General features: G+C 41.5%; 1 protein-coding gene and 1 long non-coding RNA gene across 4 annotated transcripts in view; one reads left to right on the plus strand and one right to left on the minus strand.

Annotated features, from left to right (window-relative positions):
- The window catches only part of LOC130361899 (uncharacterized), a 105,210-nt gene extending 83,036 nt beyond the window's left edge, over positions 1-22,174 (minus strand). Inside the window, exon 1 of the long non-coding RNA XR_008891196.1 lies at positions 21,995-22,174. This is a non-coding gene — a long non-coding RNA (uncharacterized LOC130361899). The remainder of the gene's footprint in view (positions 1-21,994) is intronic.
- Positions 1-25,937, plus strand: part of NMUR1 (neuromedin U receptor 1) — a 96,929-nt gene that overhangs the window by 8,932 nt on the left and 62,060 nt on the right. The window contains exons 1-3 of one of the 3 annotated variants that reach the window (XM_056565549.1): positions 5,566-5,630; positions 15,654-15,783; positions 18,881-19,822. In XM_056565549.1, the coding sequence (XP_056421524.1) occupies positions 18,904-19,822 (919 nt within the window). In that variant the 5' untranslated portion in view covers positions 5,566-5,630; positions 15,654-15,783; positions 18,881-18,903. Of the gene's footprint in view, positions 1-5,565; positions 5,631-15,653; positions 15,784-18,880; positions 19,823-25,937 lie in introns of those variants that run through there. The other 2 variants (XM_056565548.1, XM_056565547.1) reach the window with 2 other exon arrangements.

A 25,937-nucleotide genomic window follows, 5' to 3' on the forward strand; every position in this document is an offset into this window, starting at 1 on the left:
CAGCAGCCACATCCTCTGCTCAGCCAGCTGTAGTTGTAGTTGCAATATGAGAATAGGCAGGGGTGCTTCTGTCATGAGGCGAGTCTAGGACTCTTCCATGGGCTGGCCGCCCCGCCAAACTAAGTAATCAGGAAAAGTGCTTTTTGTTAGAGAAATGACTACGATCTCTGGTTGAGCTCCAAAGATCCTGTGTACAGACAGGAAAACCTCCCAGAAGGTCATCACTGCTGCATTCCACTAACCTGGGTGTTATGGCAGAGTGGCTAGAAAGAAACAACATACAAACCACCTAAAGGACTCTCTCTTGAATAGAAACCAGGGTTTAACTTGTTGGCCTAAATTCTAAGCGTCATGTCTGTAGGAAACCAGAGATTGCCCATAACTTGCCCAATACCACTCCTACAATAAAACACGGTGGGGGCAGCATCATGCTGTGGGGATGTTTTCAGTAAATGGGACAGAGTGACTGGTCAGGGTTGAGGGAAATCTGAATAGAGCAAAGTACAAAGGTACTTCTAATGAAAACCTGATCGAGAGTGCTCCAGACTAGGCCAAAGGTTCACCACCAATAAGACAATTAAACTTTGTGTAGAGGAAGATTGGGTAGTTGTCCATAGCAACCAATCAGATTGCTTGTTAAAAAAAAGAATGAAATAAGTAATCTGGTTGCTGTGGGCAACTGCACCACTCTTCCTCTAAACAGGTTTTCTTGAATCTCCCCCATGGCCCTAAGCGTACAGCCAAGACAACTCAACAGTTGCTTAGGGACTTAGGGACTACTGCGTATGTCTTTGACTGGCTTAGCTAGAACTCTGACTTTGACACAATGAAATGTCTCTGAAGTAACCTAAAATAGCTTTCATCGACTATCCCCATACATCCTGACAGGGAGGATCTGTGGAGAAGAATAGCAGAAAATCCCTAAATCCTGATGCAAGCCTTGTGGCATCATACCGAAGAAGACGGAGGCTGTAATCTCTGCCAAAGGGGCTTCAACCAAGTACTCAGTAGTTACATAGTTCTTAAGGTTAAAAAAAACAAGTCCATCAAGTTCAACCTATACCTTATTTTATCTCTACTGTGTTGATCCAGGAGAAGGCAAAAAAACCTAACGAGGCTGATGCCAATTGTCCCATACTAGGAAAAAAATTCCTTCCCGACTCCAATGTGGCAGTCATAAAAATCCCTGGATCAACGTTCTGTCCCTATAAATCTATTATCCATAACCTGTAATGTTATTACTCTATAGAAACACGTCCAGGCCTCTTTTGAACTCTTTAATTGAGTTTATCATGACCACCTCCTCCGGCAGAGAATTCCACAATCTCACTGCTCTTACAGTAAAGAACCTCCGTCTGTGCTGGTGTAGAAACCTTCTTTCCTCTAGACGTAGAGGATGCCCCCTTGTTATAGATACAGTCCTGGGTATAAATAGATCATGGGAGAGATCTCTGTACGGTCCGCTGATATATTTATACATAGTTATTAAGTCTCCCCTAAGCCTTCTTTTCTCTAAACTAAATAACCCTAATATCCTAATACTTTCTGGGTACTGCAGTCCTCCCCTGGTTACTGTAGTCTGAATACTTATGTCAATGCAAACATTTTGTTTTTCCTTTTTAACAAATGAATAATCAAATGAATAATCACAAAAGCAGCAAACATATTTTATAGATATAAAATGAAGAAATGATATACAGTTATATAAAACATAATTAAAAGATCAGCAACAGTCAGAAAAATGTGCTGAGATCAGATACATACTCTTCTCCCCCAGGAGCCAAATGATTTACTAAACAGTAATATACATGTGGTCACAATAGTTATATGTGGGTATAAATACCTAACAACACCACAATAGGCACAAAATATTTGGGCAAAATGTAAGACGCCTGATGAAGCGAGTGGCAAAATGGCGTAGGGGTAATGCGTGATCAGACCTATGTGAGTATAACAGCATGTCTATGACCAGTGTGGCAGCTTTTTGCTTGTTTCTTTTTTGTGGGGGACATTTTGGGGAGATGGGGATAATAGCTGCTTCATCTGCTTTCTCTCAGTGCCCCCCTTTTCCCACTTTTCAGCTCCCACACTGAACTATTGACATTTGTTTTGTTACACTCTGCATCTCCTGTTTTTCTTTCGTTTTGCCCAAATATTTTAGTGCATATTGTGGTGTTATTAGGTATTTATAGCCACATATAACTATTGTGACCACATGTATACTGTATTGCTGGATAGTCACACGTTTTTGGCACCTGAAGGAGAACAGTACGTATCTGATCTCAGCACATTATTTGTTGCTGATCTTTTTCATGTTTTATATAACTGTATGTGTTTATTAAAGATTACTTCATTTTATATCTACATATGTTTGGTGCTTTTGTGATAGGTTATTATTAATGATTCATGCACTAAACATTCGTTGTTCTTTTGCAATCAAATTGGCCTTACTATTGGTTTATATACTTTTTAACTAATTAGCAAACATTTCTAACATTCTGTTTTCACATTCTCATTATGGGATATTGAGTGCAGAATGATAGGATGAAACTTTATTTCTTTCTTTATTTATTTACTTAATTTTAGCACAAGGCATAACATGCATTGAATGCATGGTATTTTGAGTTGAGTTTATTACAACATATCCATGGAAATTTCAGCCCAGTTCACCTGATTTATGCCCTACCGTATTTTTCGCCGTATAAGACGCACTTTTTCTTCCCCAAAACTGGGGGGGTAAAGTCGGTGCGTCTTATAAGGCGAAAACACACCTATCGGGTCGGTCCCTGCGGCCATCAACGGCCAGGACCTGCGGCTAATACAGGACATCACCGATCGCGGTGATGCCCTGTATTAACCCTTCAGACGCGGCGATCAAAGCTGACCCGCGGTCCCGAACAGCCCGACTAAATAGCCGGGTTAGTGCTTACAGGACACCGGGAGGGACCTTACCTGCCTCCTCGGTGTCTTCTCCGTTCAGGGATCCCCTGTATGGCCGGCGCTCTCCTTCCTCGTCATCACTTCGTCACGTACGTGCGTCGGCGTGCGTAACGACGTGATGGTGGCGACGGAGAGCGAGGATACCCTGCCGGCAGCAGAGACGTTCCGGAGCGACGGGGACACGGCGACAGCGATGGAGCGACATCCAGGGCAGCGGTGACACGTGAGTATTACCTCCTATGCAGTGGTCTTCAATCTGCGGACCTCCAGATGTTGCAAAACTACAACTCCCAGCATGCCCGGACAGCCAACGGCTGTCCGGGCATGCTGGGAGTTGTAGTTTTGCAACATCTGGAGGTCCGCAGGTTGAAGACCACTATTAGGTTCAAAATCTTTATTTTTTTAGATTTTGCACCTATAAATTGGGTGCGTCTTATACGCCGGTGCGTCCTATAGGGCGAAAAATACGGTATGTGCTACAGCGCTGCTAGGTCCTTTTTTCTCTGGAACCATCCAGAGATTAAGGTGGTGCTCCAGTGGGAAACAATTTTTTTTCTTATCATCTGGCTTCAGAAAGTTATACAGATAAGTAAATGACTTCAATAAAAAAAAAAAACCTAATCCTTCCAGTACTATCAGCTGCTGTATACTACAGAGGAAGCTAAGTTGTTCTTTTCAGTCTGACCACAGGGCTCTCTGCTAACACCTCTGTCCATGTCAGGAACTGTCTGGAGCAAGAGCAAATCCCCATTTGATACCTCTCCTACTCTGGACAGTTCCTGAAATGGACACAGGTGTCAGCAGAGAGCACTGTGGTCAGACAGAAAAGAACTATACAACTTCCTGTGGAGCATACAGCAGCTGATAAGTACTGGAAGGGTTGAGATTTTTTTCATAGAACTAATTTACAAATCTGTTTAACTTTCTGAAACCAGTTGATTAGAAAAAAATTTTTTCCCACTGAAGTACCCCTTTAAGGGCATGTACACACGTTCAGGTTTTTAATTGCCATTTTTTTTATACAAAACCAGGAATGGATTTAAAAAGTGTAGAAGTCACTGCATTTCCTTTATACATGTCATTCATGCATGGTCTCCTCCTGGCTTTGTATTCAATTATTGGCCTTAAAAACCTGAAAGTGTGAACAGGCAATTATACATATAAATGATAAAATGAGCTGCGCTGTTGCAGATAACAATTGTGTCTTCTGTTGCTAGACCTGGAAGACTTCCCATCTACCTTACATTACCTTTTCTTCTCTCTAGTGGTTTAGATGTTTGTAGTTTATAATCTTTCTATTGTACTACAATCGAAATAATCTCTTCATGCTCTGACTCCCTACTGAACTTGTGTCTATATGGGATGGAGTTTGATTTCATACTGCCTGTCTCCCTATGAGTTAATAATGCAAGTGTTAGTAATGTAAAGCTAACACTGGATACATAAGGGTAGTGACTTAAATATAATTGTTAAGAGCTAAACATCTGCTCCAATATGCCAAATGTCAAGAATTCTGCATTACATTTGTATACAGTGTTTCTATGTAATTTTCTTGGAAGCTGTGCAAACCGTGTTCAGCTCCACCTCCCACGTCCTGCTGCGCACGGACTGGTACGGACCGCACCCTGGTACTGGCAATGGCAAGGTAAAGAATTGTTGTCCAGCGCACGTTCCCGTTTAAAATCCAAATATTTATTCAAGCATATACATCGGGTACGAAAGGCAAGGTAGACACAGGTGACACGTTTTAGCCCGTCAAAGGGCCTTAGTCATGATTAAGGCCCTTTGACGGGCTGAAACGCGTCACCTGTGTCTACCTTGCCTTTCGTACCCGATGTATATGCTTGAATAAAGATTTGGATTTTAAACGGGAATGTGCGCTGGAGAACAATTCTTTACCTTGCCATATGTAATTTTCTTATACTGTAATACAGTATAGCTTGTGCAATTTTATGCACAATCTCATAAGTATCTTTCCATATAGTATCCTGGAAAATTATTTCTTTTAATGGAATGGTTGTATTGTTTTGATTTTGTGTGCTTGCCTACATTCAATTTAATGCACAAGGGAAAGAACAAAATGTCAAAGGGAAATTAAAGAACGTGCATGGATCCTTGAAATGGGAATTACCATAGACTCTTTCATCACTATTTTATCCTTTATAGGTTCTGTATATATGGCATTTACCCTAACATAGCAAAACAAATAATAAAAGCTTTTGTTTATATCTGTCATTTATATCTGTCTGTTTTGGCTATGAAAGAAGAAGATTTATTCTGTTTATTACGTATACCTGCTTGTAGTAATTTACAGCCTTTTTAATTTCAAGTGTGGAGAAAAAAGGGTATTGGGCTGAGCTTTATATCTGTTATATCCAAGCCAAACTACACAAGAGTGCCCATATTTTGGCAGGGCAAGCTGACCTTGAGATAATTTGATTGGGTTAATTTGGTTAAAATTGGGCCACAAAAATACACTAGTAAGTAACAGTGTTAAGAAAATGATAAAATAATGGCTGTTTGTTTTACTAAGAACACTCATATAACCTTCTTGTTACACAAAGGATAATGACTTGACTGGAGACATTTCTGTGTACATTGTAGAGAGGAGAGATACTGGCTTATTTATCAGTACAGGAAGCGATGGACGTGTGCATTAAGAAGAAGTAGGGGAACAGAGAACATTACAGGTAGAGGGAAACAGAGATATGCACTATATAAAGCAATGAAATATTTCTTTAGTTATCCAATCCATTAGCATTCTGGTTAATAAAAAACGGAGGCAAATGTATTAAGACTAGAGTTTCACTTAGTCTGAGGCTAGATTCCAATTTACATTTTTTTAAACCACCACAAGTAAGAAGTGAATCATCTGGGAAGGAGAAGTATAAGTTCTTTCTTTAGTTTTCCCATTCATTTTGAATACGCTTATGGCTTTGGCTCGAAAAATGTAATGGTAGTTTTTCAAAAACTGGCCAGTAGAAATCCAGCCTTAAACTGGGGTTTGGAAGGAGTAAGATGCACCAACTTAATAAGGAGACACATGCTTGTTATATATGGTACCAGCTGTCTGGGACCTTTCAATCTGGAGCTACCACAAAGCTGCCATTGGTTTCAGCTATAAATTACAGCATTTCTGGTGTAAATAAGAGTTAATCTGTTGGGCAACAGTAGGCTCTGTTCCTCACGTTAAGCCCCACCCACTTTTGGAAATGGGGTGGGGCAATACTAACCATTGTGCATAAGGAGGCCTGCTCAAAGTTTAGCAACCTATGTACCCCAGACAACTTTGGTACATGGCAAAAACTTCTTTTGGAGTAACACATAGCCACAGCCAAAACTAGAGAGCATTGAGAAGATTAGACAAACATGGAGCAAAAGGTTCATACAAGGAAAGCATTTGTAGGTAATGGAGTGTAGTCACAAAGTATGCTTTGGAACACTGAATACATATTTGCATTGCGTATACTGGTGTTTTCTAAGCAAAAAGCTCTTTTTGAATCACAGAAGGAAAGCACAATGAATGGAACACAGAAAACAGAAGCTCCTGAGATCAGGTTGTAAATGAACGGTACAAGCTGATTCTTAAGTCATGATGCTGTTACAATTCCTAATTCAATAAACAGTAATGGCAGGTTTGGGATTTCAGTGGTTCCATTCCATAAGTGCAAATCATCTCCTTCCACCTCAATTCTCAGTTCACTGCTGTGATTTAAAGTACAAGTGACAAAGTTGTTCCAGGATTCTATAATTATAGGGTTTAGTTGGAAATGAGGAGTCTGTCTTGTTTGTATTATTGCATATAAGTATAAACAACCTTCTGCAGTTTAGGTTTACAAGCCAAGGCTTCCCAATCTGATACTGATACTTCATGTGCATTGTGATGTAGCGTGAGCGATGAAAAGGGCAGGGAGTATGAATATTTTACAAAATTCCTTTAAGTAAACATTAACTGCTGCTATATTTTCAAATTGGATATTTAGACAGTTATATAAATATTTACTCACTGGTAAGGGTAAAGAATCTTATGAAGAATAACCCTGAATGAAAATCTAGCTAATATCAATTTGTTCTTAAATCGGAGGAGTCTTTTAATTTTCAGTATTTGTGTCATGTCTGTCCTGGTCTGTGTTCACACACAGCTATTAGATTTGCTGTGTGTGAACAGTTTTATGTTCCCTGGTCAGGGAATAGTTAATGTCTCTGGCTTTTTCAGCCTCAGCCTCTGTTGTCCAATAGCCTTTAGGGTGTGTCTACTTAAGTTCAGCACTGACTAGCTTGAGTGCTGGTGATACTTCATTTACTGATGGACTTCCTGATGTCTAGCTGCTAACATGCTGGCTATGCTGCTAATGGAGGCTTTGAGTGCATTACTACTATGTCTGTTTGTACTATATTCTGATTATGTCTGTGTCTGTTTGAGCATTTACCTTGTATTAATCTTGCCATTTTATCTGGGTTTTTAGCCATAGTTATATAGCATGCTCCTTGTATTTAAAGCTGTGTTTGTTTAGTCGGTTTTAGGATTTGTTTATCCTTTCTGCTATGTGTCTGTTCACACTGTGTTTTCTCTTATATCTGTTTATGTGAAGTTCTGTGTTTTATATTTCTGTTTTCCTACTGGGTCAGCTTCTGACCACACTGGTGAGTGTGCTGCTGGTTAGTAGTCCAGTTTGAATTTATTATTAATGGCTACTCCTATAGGGGAGTGGAGTGTCCAGTTTGTGTGTCCAGTGTGAACAGTGTCCTATGTTTGCATCCCTGTTACCGTTCCATGGGGACTCCTTGTCTACTGGAGGTGTTCTAGGGATTGCTTTTCCTGTCTTGCGTTCAGTGTGAACAGTGTTCTATAAATATATCCTGCGTATCTAGGCATCCCTATTACTTGTCCATGGGGACTTCGTGTCTATTGAAGGTTTGCATAGGGAATGCAAATATTCCTGTTTAGCGATAGATCCTGTTTACCTGTCCGTGGGGACTCAGAGGGTATTGTTATTCCTGTATCTACCGGAGGTTTTTCTAGGGGATTAAGCTTATTCCTGTTTTGTTCTGGAATATGTTCAGACTTATCCGTTTTCCTGTCTGGTGTTTTGAACTCTATGAGGGGCATTTACTAATCTTTTACTATGTAGTCTGGTTTTTACCCTGTTTTTTTCTACTTCATTTTGACTATGTGTGACAAATTTACTAAATTGTTGCACGGCATTAATAAATTTGGCACACATAGGCAAAAGTGGGAAATTTACTTCATGTAGTAGAAAAAATAGTCTGTTCCTCTTCCCTGCTGTCTGAATAGCTTTTGCTGCTAGGTTTCCTTCTGGATCTTTTGTTTTTGAGTTTTTTTTTAGCTTTTTCACCACATCTAAATAATTCAATAACTAAATTGTACTCATGGCTCAGAATAGTGGTAAACGGCATTTAGTGTGTGTGTTTATAAAAAATTTTTTAACACAGTTGTTTTCTCCCTAAATGTACTTACACTTTTTTTTGGTTACTTCTTCTACAGATCCGTGTATCCTGTGGACTCCTTCGGATTCGGTGGACTACTTCGACGACCAGCGTTTTTCTTTGGTTGATGTTAATAAAATGGTTAACGAGGGCTTGTGGGGGAGTGTTTTTTTGTAATAAATTTTTTTTTTAAACCTGTTGTGTTTTTTTTTTTTTTACTTTACTAGACAGGCTTAGTAGTGGAAGCTGTCTTATAGACGGAGTCCATTACTAAGCCGGGCTTAGCGTTAGCCACAAAAACAGCTAGTGCTAACACCCAATTATTACCCCGGTACCCAACACCACAGGGGTGCCAGGAAGAGCCGTACCAACAGGCCCAGGGCTTCAAAAATGGCACTCCTGGGCCTAGGCGGTAACAGGCTGGCGTTATTTAGGCTGGGGAGGGCCAGTAACAATGGTCCTCGCCCACCCTGGTAACGTCAGGCTGTTACTGTTTGGTTGGTATTTGGCTGAGAATAAAAATAGGGGGGACCCTATGTGTTTTTTTTAAATATTTAATTATTTATTTAAAAAAAAAACACATAGGGTCCCCCCTATTTTCATTCTCAGCCAAATACCAACCAAACAGTAACAGCCTGACGTTACCAGGGTGGGCGAGGACCATTGTTACTGGCCCTCCCCAGCCTAAATAACGCCAGCCTGTTACCGCCTAGGCCCAGGAGTGCCATTTTTGACGTTCCAGGCCTGTTGGTACCAGCTCTTCCCGGCACCCCTGTGGCTTTGGGTACCGGGGTAATAATAGGGGGTTAGCGCTAGCTGTTTTTGTGGCTAACGCTAAGCCCAGCTTAGTAATGGACTCTGTCTATAAGACAGTTTCCACTACTAAGCCTGTCTAGTAAAGTAAGGAAAAAACACAACAGGTTTTAAAAATTTTTTATTACAAAAAACACTCCCCCACAAGCCCTCGTTAACCATTTTATTAAAATCAAACAAAGAAAAACGCTGGTCATTGAAGTAGTCCACCGAATCCGAAGGAGTCCACAGGATACACGGATCTGAAATGAGAAGAAAAAAAAATGGGTTAGTACATTTATTATCACCTGCTCACACATCTCCCGCCCCGCACGACTACAACTGCCAGCATGCCCTTACAGTAAGGACATGCTGGGAGTTGTAGTTGTGTGGTGCAGGAGATGTGTGGGCAAGTGACAAGCTTGTCCCCTGCCCCCAGCTGCAGGACTACAACTCCCAGCATGCCCTTACAGTAAGGTGGGGCGGAGGCCGGGCACAGTGTTTCCCAACCTGGGACTTGTAGTTTTGCAACATCTGGAGGCACCCTGGTTGGGAAACACTGTTTTAGGCCAGTGTTTCCCAACCAGGTTGCCTCCAGATGTTGCAAAACTACAATTCCCAGCATGCCTGGACAGTCAAAGGCTATCTAGGCATGCTGGGAGTTGTAGTCTTGCAACATCTGGAGGCACCCTGGTTGGGAAACACTGGCCTAAAACAGTGTTTCCCAACCAGGATGCCTCCAGATGTTGCAAAACTACAACTCCCAGCATGCCTGGACAGCCAAAAGCTGTCTAGGCATTCTGGGAGTTGTAGTCTTGCAACATCTGGAGGCACCCTGGTTGGGAAACACTGTTTTAGGCCAGTGTTTCCCAACCAGGTTGCCTCCAGATGTTGCAAAACTACAACTCCCAGCATGCCTGGACTGTCAAAGGCTGTCTAGGCATGCTGGGAGTTGTAGTCTTGCAACATCTGGAGGAACCCTGGTTGGGAAACACTGGCCTAAAACAGTGTTTCCCAACCAGGATGCCTCCAGATGTTGCTAAACTACAACTCCCAGCATGCCTGGACAGCCAAAGGCTGTCCAGGCATGCTGGGAGTTGTAGTCTTGCAACATCTGGAGGCACCCTGGTTGGGAAGCTTGGGAAACTTACCGGCTTCCATAGGATCCAGCGCCGCACGACATTGCCGCGCGACAGTGCCGCCCGACGATCTCCGTCACCGATCGTCGCTGGAGCCTCGGAAGGGTAAGTGAACGTCTTCGCCGGTCCCCTTCAGCTGTTTAGTTTTGCAACAGCTGGAGGACTACAGTTTACAGACCACAAACCAGTGGTCTGCAAACTGTGGCCCTCCAGCTGTTGCAAAACTACATCTCCCAGCATGCCTGGACAGCCAAAGGCTGTCCAGGCATGCTGGGAGTTGTAGTCTTGCAACATCTGGAGGCACCCTGGTTGGGAAACACTGTTTTAGGCCAGTGTTTCCCAACAAGGGTGCCTCCAGCTGTTGCAAAACTACAACTCCCAGCATGCCTGGACAGCCAAAGGGTGTCCAGGCATGCTGGGAGTTGTAGTCTTACAACATCTGGAGGCACCCTGGTTGGGAAGCTTGGGCAACTTACCGGCTTCCGTAGGATTCGGTGCTGCACGTCACTGCCGCGCGACACTGCCGCGCGACAGTGCCGCCCGACGATCTCCGTCAGCGATCGTCGCTGGAGCCTCGGAAGGGTGAGTGAACGTCTTCGCCGGTCCCCTTCAGCTGTTTAGTTTTGCAACAGCTGGAGGACTACAGTTTACAGACCATACACCAGTGGTCTGCAAACTGTGGCCCTCCAGCTGTTGCAAAACTACAACACCCAGCATGCCCTGACAGCCAAAGCCTTTGGCTCTCAGAGCAGGAGCCCGGGCTGAGATTACAGTGCAGCCGCCCGGGCTCCTCATACGGCCTCCCCGCTACCCCCCCCCCTTGTCTCCCGCCCGCGCCGCTCAGCTCCCGCTGCTACAAGACTACAACTCCCAGCGTGTCCTCACTGTAAGGGCATGCTGGGACTTGTAGTCTTGCAACAGCAGACAGATGGAAGTTGTGTGGTGCTGGCAGGTGAGAGGGGGGATTGAAATCACTGTAGTGTCCCGGTAGCGCAGTGAGGGTAGCGGGGAGAAAGTATGTCGGAGCCCGGGCGGCAGTAGCTTTTCCTGCTCCATGTTGGAGCTGGAGTACATTTAGTCATTTTTTACGGCCGTTGCAACAGTTTATTGCGCAACTGCGACTGTTTCAGTTAATAAATTCCTGACCACTGCAAGTAAAAACTGAAAACTTGCGTAAATTAAGCGGGAAAAAAAATTTGACTTTCTAGCTCTTGCTAGAGAAAGTCGCACAAAAAATAGGGTAGGCGCAATTGCGACAATTTTTGAGCCAAAAATAGTCAGAAAAAAATGACTAAACCCCTTAGTAAATGCCCCTCTATATGTTTGTTAGTTCTTTATTCAGATCTCTGGAGTTCTGTACATGACTACTGATCTATAGTGTCCTCTGTTCATGACCACTGAGTCCTCTGTTCATGTCCACTGATCTATAGTGTCCTCTGTTCATGACCGCTGATCCATAGTGTCCCCTGTGCGGCTCACTGATCCGTGTCCTCTAAACTTAATCTGTTATAGAGTTCTATGTTCTTGTTATGTTTCTGGTTTGTGACCGACTATTTATTAGTATGGGTTTTATTTGGCCCCTGCACTTTAGTTCAGGGAGGGACCGGCGCCCAGTTTTTGATCCACCGTTTAGGGTGGATGGGCAGGTAAGCAAGAAGAGCAGTTTTAGGGTCAGTTTAGGGCTCACTCTCCCTGTCCCCCGGTCGGTCCCTGACAATTTGCTTACTCTACTTCTCTGGAAATCTGTGACAAAAACAAGTGTCAGATTAACAGAACTGCTAAATTATTAGATTACCACTTAAATTGTCCCCGATTGGCCACGGCCTTAGTGCACAGCCAACCACTGATCCTAAGAATGAGTGGAGAGAAGTACGCTTCGCAGCTTGCGGATCTCCGTCCTGTTGCATAGGATGACCCTATTATTAGTCTATGAGACCATCTAGTGGAGCAGGATGGAGATCACTGCGAGTTCATTCTAATAATCAGTGGGGAGCTCAGCACTGAGAGCTGAAGTAATCAAAATGTTTGACACTTCTCTGTGACATGTCAAACTTTAAAAAAAATGTTTTTAATGACCAAAACACTTTAAAATCCTCACTGTTCAGTTGATGCCATTGTTTTGGTCCCCTGTTCTGTTCACACTCCTGCATGATGATCTTCAGTGGACCAGCCAACTACAGGCCACTGTAGTGACATGTTAACCCTAGTAATGTCAGCACAGTGCGTTGTTTCTATGTTGATGTCATCCACAGAGAACTGTAAACAGAGATGTGATGGGGTGGAGGATTAGGAAAATAGGTGAACTATTTTAGCATTTTGGCCTGAAGGTAACTGTATTATAGCCACAGGGATCTGGAAGGCTTTTTTCTCTACTGTATGGCAAATCGGTCTATTATTTTTGCCTTTCTCTGACTCAAATGGGGTTTGTAAGAATACAATGCTGAACCTAAAAGACTTAAAATAAAACCTGTTAACTATGAAACATTTGTTTTTTATCCTTGGAAAACCTCTTTTATTGGTCATGAAAGAAAGTGGTACTTAAATGGTCCAAAGTTTAGTAAGAACAGACAATTCACATACCGTATATACTCGAGTATAAGCCGACCCGAGTATAAGCCGAGGCCCCTAATTTCAACCCAAAATCCCAGGAAAAAGTTATTGACTCGAGTATAAGCCTAGGGTGGGAAATACATCATCCCCCCTGTCATCATCCAGACCCCCGTCATTAACATCCTCATCATCATCACCGCCTGTCATCATCCAGACCCTCATCATCATCACCTGTCATCATCCCCTTGTCATCATCCCACACCCCCCCGCCTTCATCATCCCCTTGTCATCATCCCCACCCCCCTTCATCATCCCCTTGTAATCATCCCACACCCCCCCTTCATCATCCCCTTATCATTATCCCCACCCCCCTTCATCATCCTCTTGTCATCATCCCACACCCCCCCTTCATCATCCTCTTATCATCCGCCCTCAGTGGTCTTCAACCTGCGAACCTCCAGAGGTTTCAAAACTACAACTCCCAGCAAGCCCGGGCAGCCATCGGCTGTCCGGGCTTGCTGGGAGTTGTAGTTTTGAAACCTCTGGAGGTCCGCAGGTTGAAGACCACTGTGGGTGGAGAGTTCACTCGAGTATAAGCCGAGGGGGGGTGTTTTCAGCACGAAAAATCGTGCTGAAAAACTCGGCTTATACTCGAGTATATACGGTACATTGTTTTTGTCAAAAATAGAGAATTAAGATATCATAGAATAAGATTTATATTGTTCCTAAATGATCTAACTTTTTTCTCCAAACTATCATGCCATGATAAGCCAAAAATATTATTTCAGTAAGAAACTCCAATTCAAGAAATTAAATATTTTCATGAATTTAAAAAATATCAGAGCAAAGCAGCATCATTATGAGTCCACCCTGCATAGAAGGAAAATATCTCATTGAAAAGCTACTAAACATTTAACATGAGCACATTTTAGATCAAATGCCGAACAGCACTATGTTTAAGAAATCTATTAGTTACAAGAGGAGGGTTGTTAATATCAAGGCTAACAATTGTAGTTTCCATGAGTGTCAGTGAATATCCGAAGGTGATACACAGCTTAGTGGAAATCGATATTTATGGAACTGGCCCTACGGCAATAAAAGGCTTGGGAGAAATCAATATTTATGAAGTTGCTATGAATTTCTAGATCTATATCTATTGCAAAATAACACATAAGTTTGTTTGTTAAATCTGAACACAAATTTTAAAATATTGTATTTTCTGAAGCACATTTACTCTAAATTGTACAGAATCTCGGTTAATACGTGCAAAAGACAAGCGTGCTTAGGTGTGCCTGATAAGTGATGTACAAAACCTGACCTCTACTATATAATGACGGGCCTAGGCTATAGAGCATGTACTGTGATTATATAAAATTTCATGAGGGGTTTTCAAATGTGACCTGGTTAAGTCTCATCCATGACATAGTTCAATACAGTGTTGTGTACAGAAACTGCATTATTGAACATGGACATTGTTTTAGGCTCCCATTTGAAGTAACGTCTGTCTTGGAGTATTTATTACTGTAACTGAAGCCAAATCAAAAACCAAGTGTATAAATTCAGATTCTTATTTGTAGAAAAATATATCTTTATATCTTTTAGTACTTACTTACTGGAACTGATAGTCACTGCCCATGAAATAGTTTAAAAGCATTACAGAATGTGAGAAAATAGAGTCAGATACAATTTCTATCCATGTGCCAATATGAACGCACACCATATGAAATATTTATAATGATTGGTAAAATATCAAGCCATCATTTCTTCAGGCATTCCACTAATGAGTAACCACGAATAGCATATTCTACTGTTCACAGTCATAGTTTCCACAGTCAATTACTTCAAGACTATTCTGCCAATTGCCGGTTCATCAGTTCATTTTATGTGATATGTATGTTTTTTCTTTTATGTCATATGTAGGTCAAATTATTTATTTGTTGTTTTTTTTCTGTTGTATGATGGACGTATAACTATCCTAGGATTGCTTAAAGGGAATGTGTCATTAGAAAATTTTTAAATAAAGTTAAAATTTTAAACATTTTTGAAGACTAATTATTTATTTTTTCTAATTTTCCCATGTATTTTTTTTTTTAAATAAATCCTGTAATTTTACAGTTTTCTGTTTTACCACTAGTACTAACACTAACCTAAGACTTTCTGTTCCTTCGGTGATGATAAGGAGGAGGCTACTGGAAAGCGGATAGCATTAGAGTGAAAGGAGACAGTATATAGAGAAGACAATATCAGCTCAGCCTCTCCTCCCCTTTAGAATGACCTCTGCACAGCTCCCAAAGCATACTTACAAGCCTGTCTGACACAAAGAATAGGGTCTGGAGATTCACTGTGTCTGTGTCCATAGGATTGACATAAAGCATATCATTAAATGCTGGTAACAAAAAACACAGCTAAAGCAAGATAGCAGCACCATAATAATGTACTAAAAATAAAAATACAATAAAAAATGACAAAGAAAATCAGATTACAAAAAGAACATGTTTCAGTGTCTGGTTCTAATAAGTAGAAAAAATATCTAGGCGAAAAAGTCTCTTTAGCATAAAATAACTTACTGTTGATTTTCCTACCACAAGAGGAAGTTGTTACATTGTACTACTCTCTCAATAAATAGTACTTTGTAATTGATAAAAAATATGCTATTATTGGAAAAATAAAAAAGCAACAAAGCCACAGTCAATCCAATTGTCAAGTAAACAATTTAGGAAACGTTTTTTGTGTTTTTTTTTTTTTATTATTATTTGTAATACTGTGTTTTTTTTTTCTTCACAGATCTCTGTGCATGAATTGTCATGTTTTCAGTCACCATTTAACAGGACTTTAGAATCGATAGGATTGTATCCTATTACACACATCAGAAAGTAAAGCCCAACAGCGAATCTTGTACAGCGTTGAAGCAGAGGTGAGTGGATTTGCCTCTTGCCAAAATATATTCATAATAGGGATGCAGCCAAATGTCTTTTTTTTTACATTTTCTTTTTTCCTCTTAAACTTCTTAGAGCAATAACTCAAAATTTTTTCCATTGGTAGAGACATGGAGCTTGGCTGTTGCAGGACCAACTGTATTTTTAATGGCACCCTTCATTTTATGTGACGGTTGTGTTTTACCGTGACATCTAGGTTGTTAAGTGACCAGCATCGGAGGTAGTGTGGTATCTGAATAGGTATGGAGAAGGCTCAGCTCCTGAGTCTGCTTCGTATGCCCCTTGCACACCTGATGACGTTAAGGGGTTAATCAGGCCTAATACAAATCATATTTTGTTATCTATGTTTAGCAGGTACATACTTATTGTGTCCATAGGGTTATGTTAGCCCAACAGAGGTATAAACGTAAAGAATAGTATAGTATAGAAAAAAGTATACAAAAAAGTATAGAATAGTGTAGTAGGCCATGAAAGAGAATCTGCTGACATGAAAAAAATACTATCTATTAAACGGACACTGTAGTAATCCTGGGGTAATATATGCTCCTATATTGTACCTATGACAGGTATTGGTTTAATGTATACAGCAAGAGCTTTTCATAGATTCTCAAGTGGATGTCATATTAGTCTAAGGGTGACAGATGCCAATGCATCTGTCACATAGCCTATTATGGCATCCACCTAATGGATGCATCTTATGACACATCTGTTTAAAGGATGCCATAATGGCCTATGAGTGACAAGTGGCAAAGTGTGGCATCCATCTCAGCCACCATCTCACCATTTAACATATATGCTGAGTGCAAGTCTATATATATATATATATATATATATATATATATATATATATATTTTTTTTTTTATACTAGCTGAGTACCCGGCGTTGCCCGGTTTTTCCTTCCTAATCCTTGTTGTGGAGGAAAATCAACAGAGGAAGCTTTTGACTTCATATCCTGTCCTCATATATTGTTGTCATATCCCAACCTCCTATCCCGTCCTCCTATCCCGACCTCCTATCCCTTCCTCCTATCCCGTCCTCCTATCCCGACCTCCTATCCCGTCCTCCTATCCCGACCTCCTATCTCGACCTCCTATCTCGACCTCCTATCTCAACCTCCTATCCCGACCTCCTATCCCGACCTCCTATCTGGTCCTCCTATCTCGACCGCCTATCTCGTCCTCCTATCCCATCCTCCTATCCCATCCTCCTATAGCGTCCTCCTATCTCGACCTCCTATCCCGACCTCCTATCCAGTCCTCCTATCTCACCATCCTATCTTGACCTCCTATCCCGACCTCCTATCCCGTCCTCCTCTCCTGTCCTCCTATCCCGTTTCCTATTCCGTCCTCCTCTCGACCTCCTATCCTGACCTCCTTCCCCATCCTCCTATCTCGACCCCCTATCCCGACCTCCTATACCCTCCTCCTATCCCCTCCTCCTATCCCCTCCTCCTATCCCGTCCTCCTATCTCGATCTCCTATCCCGTCCTCCTATCCCGTCCTCCTATCCCGTCCTCCTATCCCGACCTCCTATCCCGTCCTCCTATCTCGACCTCCTATCCCGTCCTCCTATCCCGACCTCATATTCCCACCCGTAATATGTGTACCAGGTATTGAAATATCTCCATCCATAGGGAAGTTATGTGGGAACATACATTTCCCATTGATTTGCATGGGACTTTAAACAAAAGCCCTGACCCTCACAAATGGGCGTAGTTAAGGGTTAAATTAACTATCCTATATTTTAAGTGGACATATAAGTAACATGTGACCAAGTATTGTCAAAATATCTCCAGTCGTTTGGAAGTTATGCAGTAACATATATTTCCCCATAGACATGTATGGGACTTTAAACAAAAACCCCGCCCATGGCAAATGGGGGTGAGTAAGGGTTAAATTACCTATCCTATGTTTGTTGTTGACATATAAGTAACATGTGTGCCAAGTTTCATGTTAATATCTTCAGCCGTTTGACGTGATGCCGGAACATACACACATATGTGGTGTCCCGGTACCGTTTTTTTTATACTGTACCTTTGTAGAGGTCCCCATAGTGAGAGTCCCTAGAAACGTCGGGGTCCCTCTTTTATAGTTATCCCCTTGTCACCCTTTAGTTAGTTCATATATTTATATGAAATCCTATATGAATAAGTATAAATATGTATGTACCTGTTCAGCATAGCAGGACCTGCGGGTCATGTGATTAACTTCAGAACTCTTTGGTTTTGCTAAAGGACCTTTGGTGGTTCTCATGATGTGTTCACCCACAATGCAATGTAACGGTGAGTGACAGTTGTTATGGACCAATCCAAAACGGCCGGCCCCTGCCCATATAAGGGAGCTGCGCCATCTTGATCCCTCTCTTGGGTTGCTGATTCTGGAAGAGGTAGGACCTCTGCAGCTTACAAGACAATTTACCAGGCCAAAGCCTTGCGGCCTCGGCCTATAACATAGCGAATATACTAAGCAATTCCCCACTACTCACCGCAAGATCACTGGACCTAAACGCACCCCTAAATCCAGCGGATTTGATCCCAACCAACTGTCAATCGCTGCTCAGCTACATGCATAGATACTTTGTTATCTGGACTGTTACTATTGCTGCATGTACAGAAATTCTTCAGTAAAAGTTCCTGCACGTTTTCAGTTAACAGTGGTTGTGGACAATCCTTTATTTCTGCATCACCTATTGCTATTGGGAAGGGTGGCAATAGGCCTATCAAGAATACAGCATTTAACCCTCACCCTGGCGTCACGAGTGACAAGGGTTAACAGTGCCCTTTATTATCCTGAACAGCAACACCCTAACTACCCTACACCCCACAAGGCTTTATCCCCCAAGGTTACCACCACATACATACATACATACACACATTGAGTTATATATATATATATATATATATACATAGATATGTATATATTTTTTTTATTTATTATCTCTTTCTTTCTTTAAAACTTTGTTCAGTACCCCAGGCCCTTTATTAATATGTCCCTTAAGTTCTCTCTCATAAATGTACATATTATATAAATATACTCTTTCCCCTCTGTCATAACACATTGTTTATTTTTTTATAGGTTTCTCTATTATACATCAAGAAATGACTTCCACCTTAAGCAACTACACAAACCTGGGATTTTCACAGCATCACAAGGATATTCCTCGTAGTCTTGATCAAATTGGAACGTCTAATGAAAGTACAATAAACCACAGCATGGAGTTCTGTGATATAAACCCTGTGGATTGCAACTTGACAATAGAAGAGCTTCTATATAAATACCTGGGACCTCGACAATCCAACTACTTCACCCCAATCTGTGTGATATACCTTCTCGTCTTTGCAGTTGGTGCTGTGGGGAATATTTTAACTTGCATTGTGATTATCAGACACAAGATCATGAGGACTCCTACAAATTATTACCTGTTTAGTCTTGCGATCTCTGATTTGCTGGTACTTTTGTTAGGCATGCCTCTCGAGCTTTATGAGCTCTGGAGTAATTACCCCTTTCTTTTTGGAAAAGGTGGTTGTTCCTTTAAAACTCTTTTATTTGAAACAGTTTGCTTTGCCTCAATTTTAAATGTAACTGCGCTGAGCGTGGAGAGATACATTGCTGTGGTACATCCCCTTCGGGCCAAGTATGTAGTAACTCGAAACCATGCTAAGAGAGTCATCATTACTGTGTGGGCTTTGTCTATTATGTGCTCTGTTCCCAACACCTGCCTAATAGGGATCTATGACCTGAATGTGCCTGGTCTTGGAGTAATACCTGGCTCTACTGTTTGTACCTTAGTGAAACCCAGATGGATTTACAACCTCATCATTCAGATTACCACCATATTTTTCTTCTTCTTACCAATGGGTACAATCAGTATTCTGTACCTGCTTATTGGTCTTCAACTTAAGAAGGAGAAAATGCTGCAAGTTTTAGAAGCGAAGTCTGGTGGAGATGGAGACAGTTACCAAAATGTTCGACTTCAACAAGAGAAGAACCGAAGAAGGCAAGTGACTAAGATGCTGTGTAAGTTATGCCTTTTGTCTATTAAATTATCTTGGGGTAGAAAAATAGACACAAATAAGTCTTGTATATACCTAGATTTGGGTGTTGTGGTAAAATACATGCAAAATTGTGATGCTGATAAATATGTCTATCAATCTTCAGATTTTCACTGCATCTATTAATAGACTAAAAACCAGACTAATCTCTCACTACAAGACAGAATTTTTTCTTTAAGTAGGTGACATTTACTGTGCAACCTACACAGCAGAAACTAAATTCAGACTATTTTTAAGGGAGTATGAAAACTAGAAAGATTAGGCAGTGGTTGTCCTCAGCAAACTGAAGTCTGTATTCAGATTTTTTTTTTTTTGCTCAGTCTTATTGGGGAATGAGTATCTGAGAGAACAAACACTATTCCTGGAGACAAATGCACATATAATACGCTTGTCATTCTGACTGTCTTCTGTAAACGTGTATATAGTCACTCCAGATAGAAGGTAACCGAAAAGGGAGTATGACACTTTCCTTTGAGTGTAAAACACAGAAAGATGTAAAAGGAGATGAAAACACAGAAAGATGTAAAAGGAGATGAAATCACAAGGAGATTCCATTAGTGACAGAAGACCTTTCTAAGCATAAAACCATGAAATATATATCTTGTTATTGTCAGTAAATCCTAACTGGCAATTACTTTAGTAGATATTACTTTGTGGTATTGTGGTAAGCTTGTGGGGGTATAGGGTATATGGGGTGTAGCTGTGCAGTGATGAAAGGGTGCTGGTTTAATCCTTAACTGTCGTGACACCAGGGTGAGGGCTCCTCAATATATGCTTGTCCTATCGCCACCCGTCCCAAGAACGATAGGGAGGAATAAATGATTGTCCACAACCGGACAATCAGAAAACTGTCGGAAACTTTACTGCAGATTTTATGCAGAGGTAAACAAGAACAGTCTTTACATATGTACAGTCTATGAGGATCCTGACAGTTGGTTGGGACCTTGTGAGTATAAGCTCTGGAGATTGATTTATGCTGTTCCGCTGGATTTAGGGGATTGGGTTTAGGTCCAGCAGTCACGCAGACGTTTTGCGGGGATTTGATTTAGTAACTCACGGTTAATAAGTTGCGGGATCGTTAGGCTTCAGGCCTGGTTTTGTCTTGTAAGTCGCACGGATCTCCTCTCTTTGCTAGTCCAGAACATCAAGAGAGCGAAGAATAGGCTGGTAGCTCCCTTATATGGGCAGGGGCTGGCTTGAGCTGATTGGTTCATCCCAACTTTCAGTCCTTTACACAAAGGATTATGGTAGAACATGTGACTACACACATGACCTGGAAGGTCCTTTAGCATACCATCACAGTAGAAATATTAGTCATGTAACCTAAGGTCCTGCAAACACTAAATAGATCAATACATTACACTAATTATATACATGTAACACATAAAATTAAAGAACGAAGATGTGACTAGGGATTATTTCAGCAAGGGGACCCCAATGGTACCAAGGAACTCTGACTTTGGGGAACCAGCACACAAGGTACAGTATAAAATACAGTACCGGGACACCACAGTATTTTTATCTAAATCATTAAAAACATAACTACAAAACCAGTTTTATTACGCCGTATGATTTTACTTAATATTTTATAGTTTACATATAGGTAAAATGTACATGATAAATTGAACAACAGACACATTACTTTACCTCTTATAGCCCAAGTAGTGAACTGGAAGGTGAGAAAAGTTAACACATACAACTGGATATAAGAGATGACATAGAGATATATGAGATGCAGGAGATGGCAAAGGGGTGAAGAAGGGAACTATCAAGTGTATGGAATGGCAGATAAGTACAGCACTAGAGTCATAACAACAAGAAGTGGTTTACAACACATGGCCACATGGCTACCATGGCTACATGGTCTACTTTACATTTTTTTACTGAAGGTACACAGATAAAGATTTTTAATAGGAAAGTAAAGATTTAAATTAAAACCATCATTTATGCCAAGGAAAACCCCTTTAACTTGTTTAGATTTTGGGGTGTTAATACATTCTGTGTTCTTTTCTTCTAGTGTTTAATTAGAAGACCTCATGAAGTTAGGGGCAAAATGCTAGTTATGTCTTTAATACTAGTGAAGTACTGGCAAAACTGGTATAGGATTAGAGATGACTGTTAGATTGTGTGTACTTACTTTGCCACTGTCTAGTGATGGTTTCTGTCTCTTAATTTTTCACCTTCACTTTCATCTCTGTTGCTAGGGCAGCCAGCCTTGCTGATAGTGGAACTGGTAAGCTCATCAGGGAGTGGGTATGCAGGGCCAATTAGGATCAGCAAAAAACTATAAGCAAAAAAGTGATCGGGTAGTGCCTAAAATATAACTTTTAATAATCACCTTAAAATCAGGGAGCAAAATTGTGCCAAAATAGTGATAGGTGGGTAAAACCACATGCAATGGTCAGGTACAATTACACAAATATTAAAGCACACACTGGGACCTAAGGGGTCCTGCAAGCCCAGTGGTGCTACAATTTCTCATCAACAGAATACCGCCAACCTGTTTCTACCATTAAATAAACAATGGCATCATTAGGGAAGTATACTTGAATAATAAGTGTGAGCAATATATTTTCAAAGTCAATGCACACAATTGTATCATATATATCAATGTATGGCAATGGTATACATTGATGGCCAATGGTTCCTGTAAAGAGAGGCTTTCCCTATAACATCTAATGTATAAAGCAACCCATATTTGAACCAAAGTGATAGTTCAAATGGCCCTGGAAATGAAATGGTTCTCTCCCCGGTGATAGTGGCACACCAATCAGATATCATATAGGCAGCTGTCAGGTTCCACCTACAAAAATATAGGCATATAGACATATAGGCAGCCGTCGAATTCCACCTAAAGAAAAAGACCCAAAGAAATGCCCACTTAGTTCTTGGACCTGCAAGGAAAAGCACGAACTAGTATGGTCCCAAATCAGACCCCCAGAAATAGATCTATCCCCATTAAACATTTTATAAATTGTTCCTCCAAAGCGGTCATATATGTTGCCATCTGCACCTGCCCCCGACTTTATGTAGGGAAAACTATCAGGGAGCTGAGGAAGCGAATACTGGAGTACATTGGGGAGATTTGAAATTCGAGAGATACTCCGGTGGCAGTACATATTAATCACCAGCACAAGGGGGACCTCTCGAATATCTGTTTTGTGGGCATAGATAGGGCCCTCAGATCAGAAAGGGGTGGGGATCTCAACCGATTCCTCCTGCAAAAGGAATGTAGTTGGATTTTCCGCCTAGATACAGTTACTCCTCGAGGTTTCAATGAGCAGCTTCAATATGGCTGCTTTTTGTAATGTTGGATATGAGTAGTAAGTGGTGGATCCGCCCAGGTGACCCATCTAGGTAGTGAGGGAAGGCTGTAGTCAGCCTGCAGGAGTTAGGAGTCCTTGTTACTGAAGGGATGGCCAGTAATGTGTTAGGAGGTTTCAGTGCAGGACCGCCCTTTTTAGGCAATAGGGACCTGCAATAGGGAGTCGACAGGGTGATGGTAGGCTCCCCAGAACCCTGACTATTCCCCCCTCCCCCTCCCTCTGAATGGGGACTCCCCCTCTTTGGGCAAATCCACTGCTTCTACTAAAATACAAATATATACATGTGTCACATTTATTTATCCCTCTTGGACTAATATGTGGTCATACTATCCTCTGTGGTTAGATGTATATTATATATATACATATATATGTATATGGCTTGGTATAAATGTCCTTGACATGGTGGGTTTATATAATGTGCCATTCTGATTGGCACTCAGTTAAAGGTGGTTACAAAGTATGGAGTGGATCCTGTTAATTAGGATTAGGAATTACGTAATAGACATATTAGAAGTGCTTATACTGAATATGGTATACTGGTGATGGGCATAAAAATACCAGTAACAGAATAAAATCGCATAGGTTATTACCAGCTAAAACATATGGATCTCTAGGATAATCGATAAGAGAGCAGGGTTCATATGTCAATATCTCATGGGAAGAAAGTGAGAATGTGGCAGTATAGTTCCCCCACATTAGGTTGGCAGTATAGTTCCCCCACATTAGGTTGGCAGTATAGTTCCCCCACATTAGGTTGGCAGTATAGTTCCCCCACATTAGGCTGGCAGTATAGTTCCCCCCACATTAGGTTGTAGTTCCCCCACATTAGGTTGCCAGTATAGTTCCCCCCCCCACATTAGGCTGTCAGTATAGCCCCCCCCCCACATTAGGTTGTAGTTCCCCCACATTTAGTTGGCAGTATAGTTCCCCCCACATTAGGCTTTCAGTATGTTCCCCCACAGAAAAACAGCCTCCAACCATACAGTGTATGGCTGGAGGCTGTATGCCTGTGTACTGCCCCACTTCAGTGCTCCGACCTCCGTTCCGGCCATAATAGTAGGTCCCTGGACCGGAGGAGCGGTGGTCAGAGCACCGAAGCTGATGTGCCGGTGGTAATACTTAACAGGCAGGCCAGCGCACGTCCTGCTCGCTGCTCCGCTAATCTGCGCTCCGTTGCTATGGGCACACGTAGGGGATGTCACTGACGTCCCTGTGTGCACTACCTCCCAGTGGTCCTTGCATTTTTAAAGTAAATGCGGGGCAGCAGAGAGTTAACAAGGGCATCTTTTGGGACACAGGGGTGTCCTTAGGCAGCAGCGGCAAAAACACCCAGCAGGCCGGATAAATGTCCTCGGCGGGCCGCAAGTGGCCCACGGGACGTAGTTTGAGGACCCCTGCTATAAAGTATAATATGTAAATCTTGGAGAATAGCAGTGCAGATGGAGGTCAATACAAAAATAATAAATCATAAAAAAAAAAATAATGAAATGAAATGGTGGCATAAAAAGGCATGTATAATTATGTCTATAATATATGTCTAGTGTGAGAGCAAATAAGAAAAGGTCATGCAAATGAATGTTTTATAGAAGGGGGATCAAAAAATATTGGACAAAATAAAAGAACTGAGCTCAGCATCTTAGATGGTATTGCGCAGAGTTCTGACAGCAATGTGCTGTAATTTTTATTTTTGAAAATAATTTTGGAAAAAACTGTTATGGGAAATAAATATGAAAAAAATGTATTATTAAAAAAGGTTTGTCTTTACTTTCTGTGTGGATGGACTTGCTAATTCTGATGGACTTACTGGAAGATCTTCCCTGTGGGCTAGGGACCGGACACTGGAAAAGCGCTGGGTAAACAGTCAGGCATTGGACAGGGAACGGGTGAGAGCCCAACAGGGATCCTACAGGAATCCGAAGATCTCGACTCGGAATTGAGGCCCTTGGGATGTATTGTCTTGAATTCATACATCTTGCTTGATTCTGCTCTTGACATTTTTGCTAAAAAATTTCCTCCGCTCCAGTCTCTCTTTATAATCTGAATGCCAAAATATTTAAATTGTGATGGGTTCTGTTTATGGTATGTGAGAAAATGTGCGGAGAGGGGGTGTTTTTCATTGCCTTTTCTGATGTTATAGATGTGTTTGGATATCCGTGTTTTGAGTGGTCTTTTTGTTCTACCTACATATTGTTTATTGCATGTATACTGAAGGATATAGATAACTTGTTTAGTATTACATGTTATGGGTTCTTTGATGTCCCATTTGTCCGCAACGGTAAAAGCCCTTGGATGTCTAACCATGTACGGATACTTTCTAGCTGTGTGTTCTGGATGGTTGGGGCTAAATTTGGGGCTTTTGTATATATGATTGTGCGGTCTGAAGTATCCTGCGTGGATAACCACGTTCTTGAAATTTGGCAGTAGGAGTCTGAGCTTGTAAATAACTCATGAAAGAATAAAGTTACGTTAAAACCAAGCACATCATTGTTTTTCTTGTGAAATTCCCGATAAGTTTGAAGTGTCACATGACCCTCTTCCTATTGAAAAAAACAAAAGTTGGATTAAAAATGGCCGACTTCAAAATGGCCACCATGGTCACCACTCATCTTGAAAAGTTTCCGCTCCGGTGTCTTCTTCGGGATCCTCCGGCTTCTTCCGCATCTTCTGCAGGGTCCGGGCTTCCCTTTCTGGTGATGTTATTACGCTGCTGCGCTGGCACGGCGTGCGTAACGACGTAATAATGACGCCGGAAAG

Source organism: Hyla sarda, chromosome 3 (genome assembly GCF_029499605.1).
Source record: "Hyla sarda isolate aHylSar1 chromosome 3, aHylSar1.hap1, whole genome shotgun sequence".
NCBI classification, from domain to species: Eukaryota; Metazoa; Chordata; class Amphibia; order Anura; family Hylidae; genus Hyla; species Hyla sarda.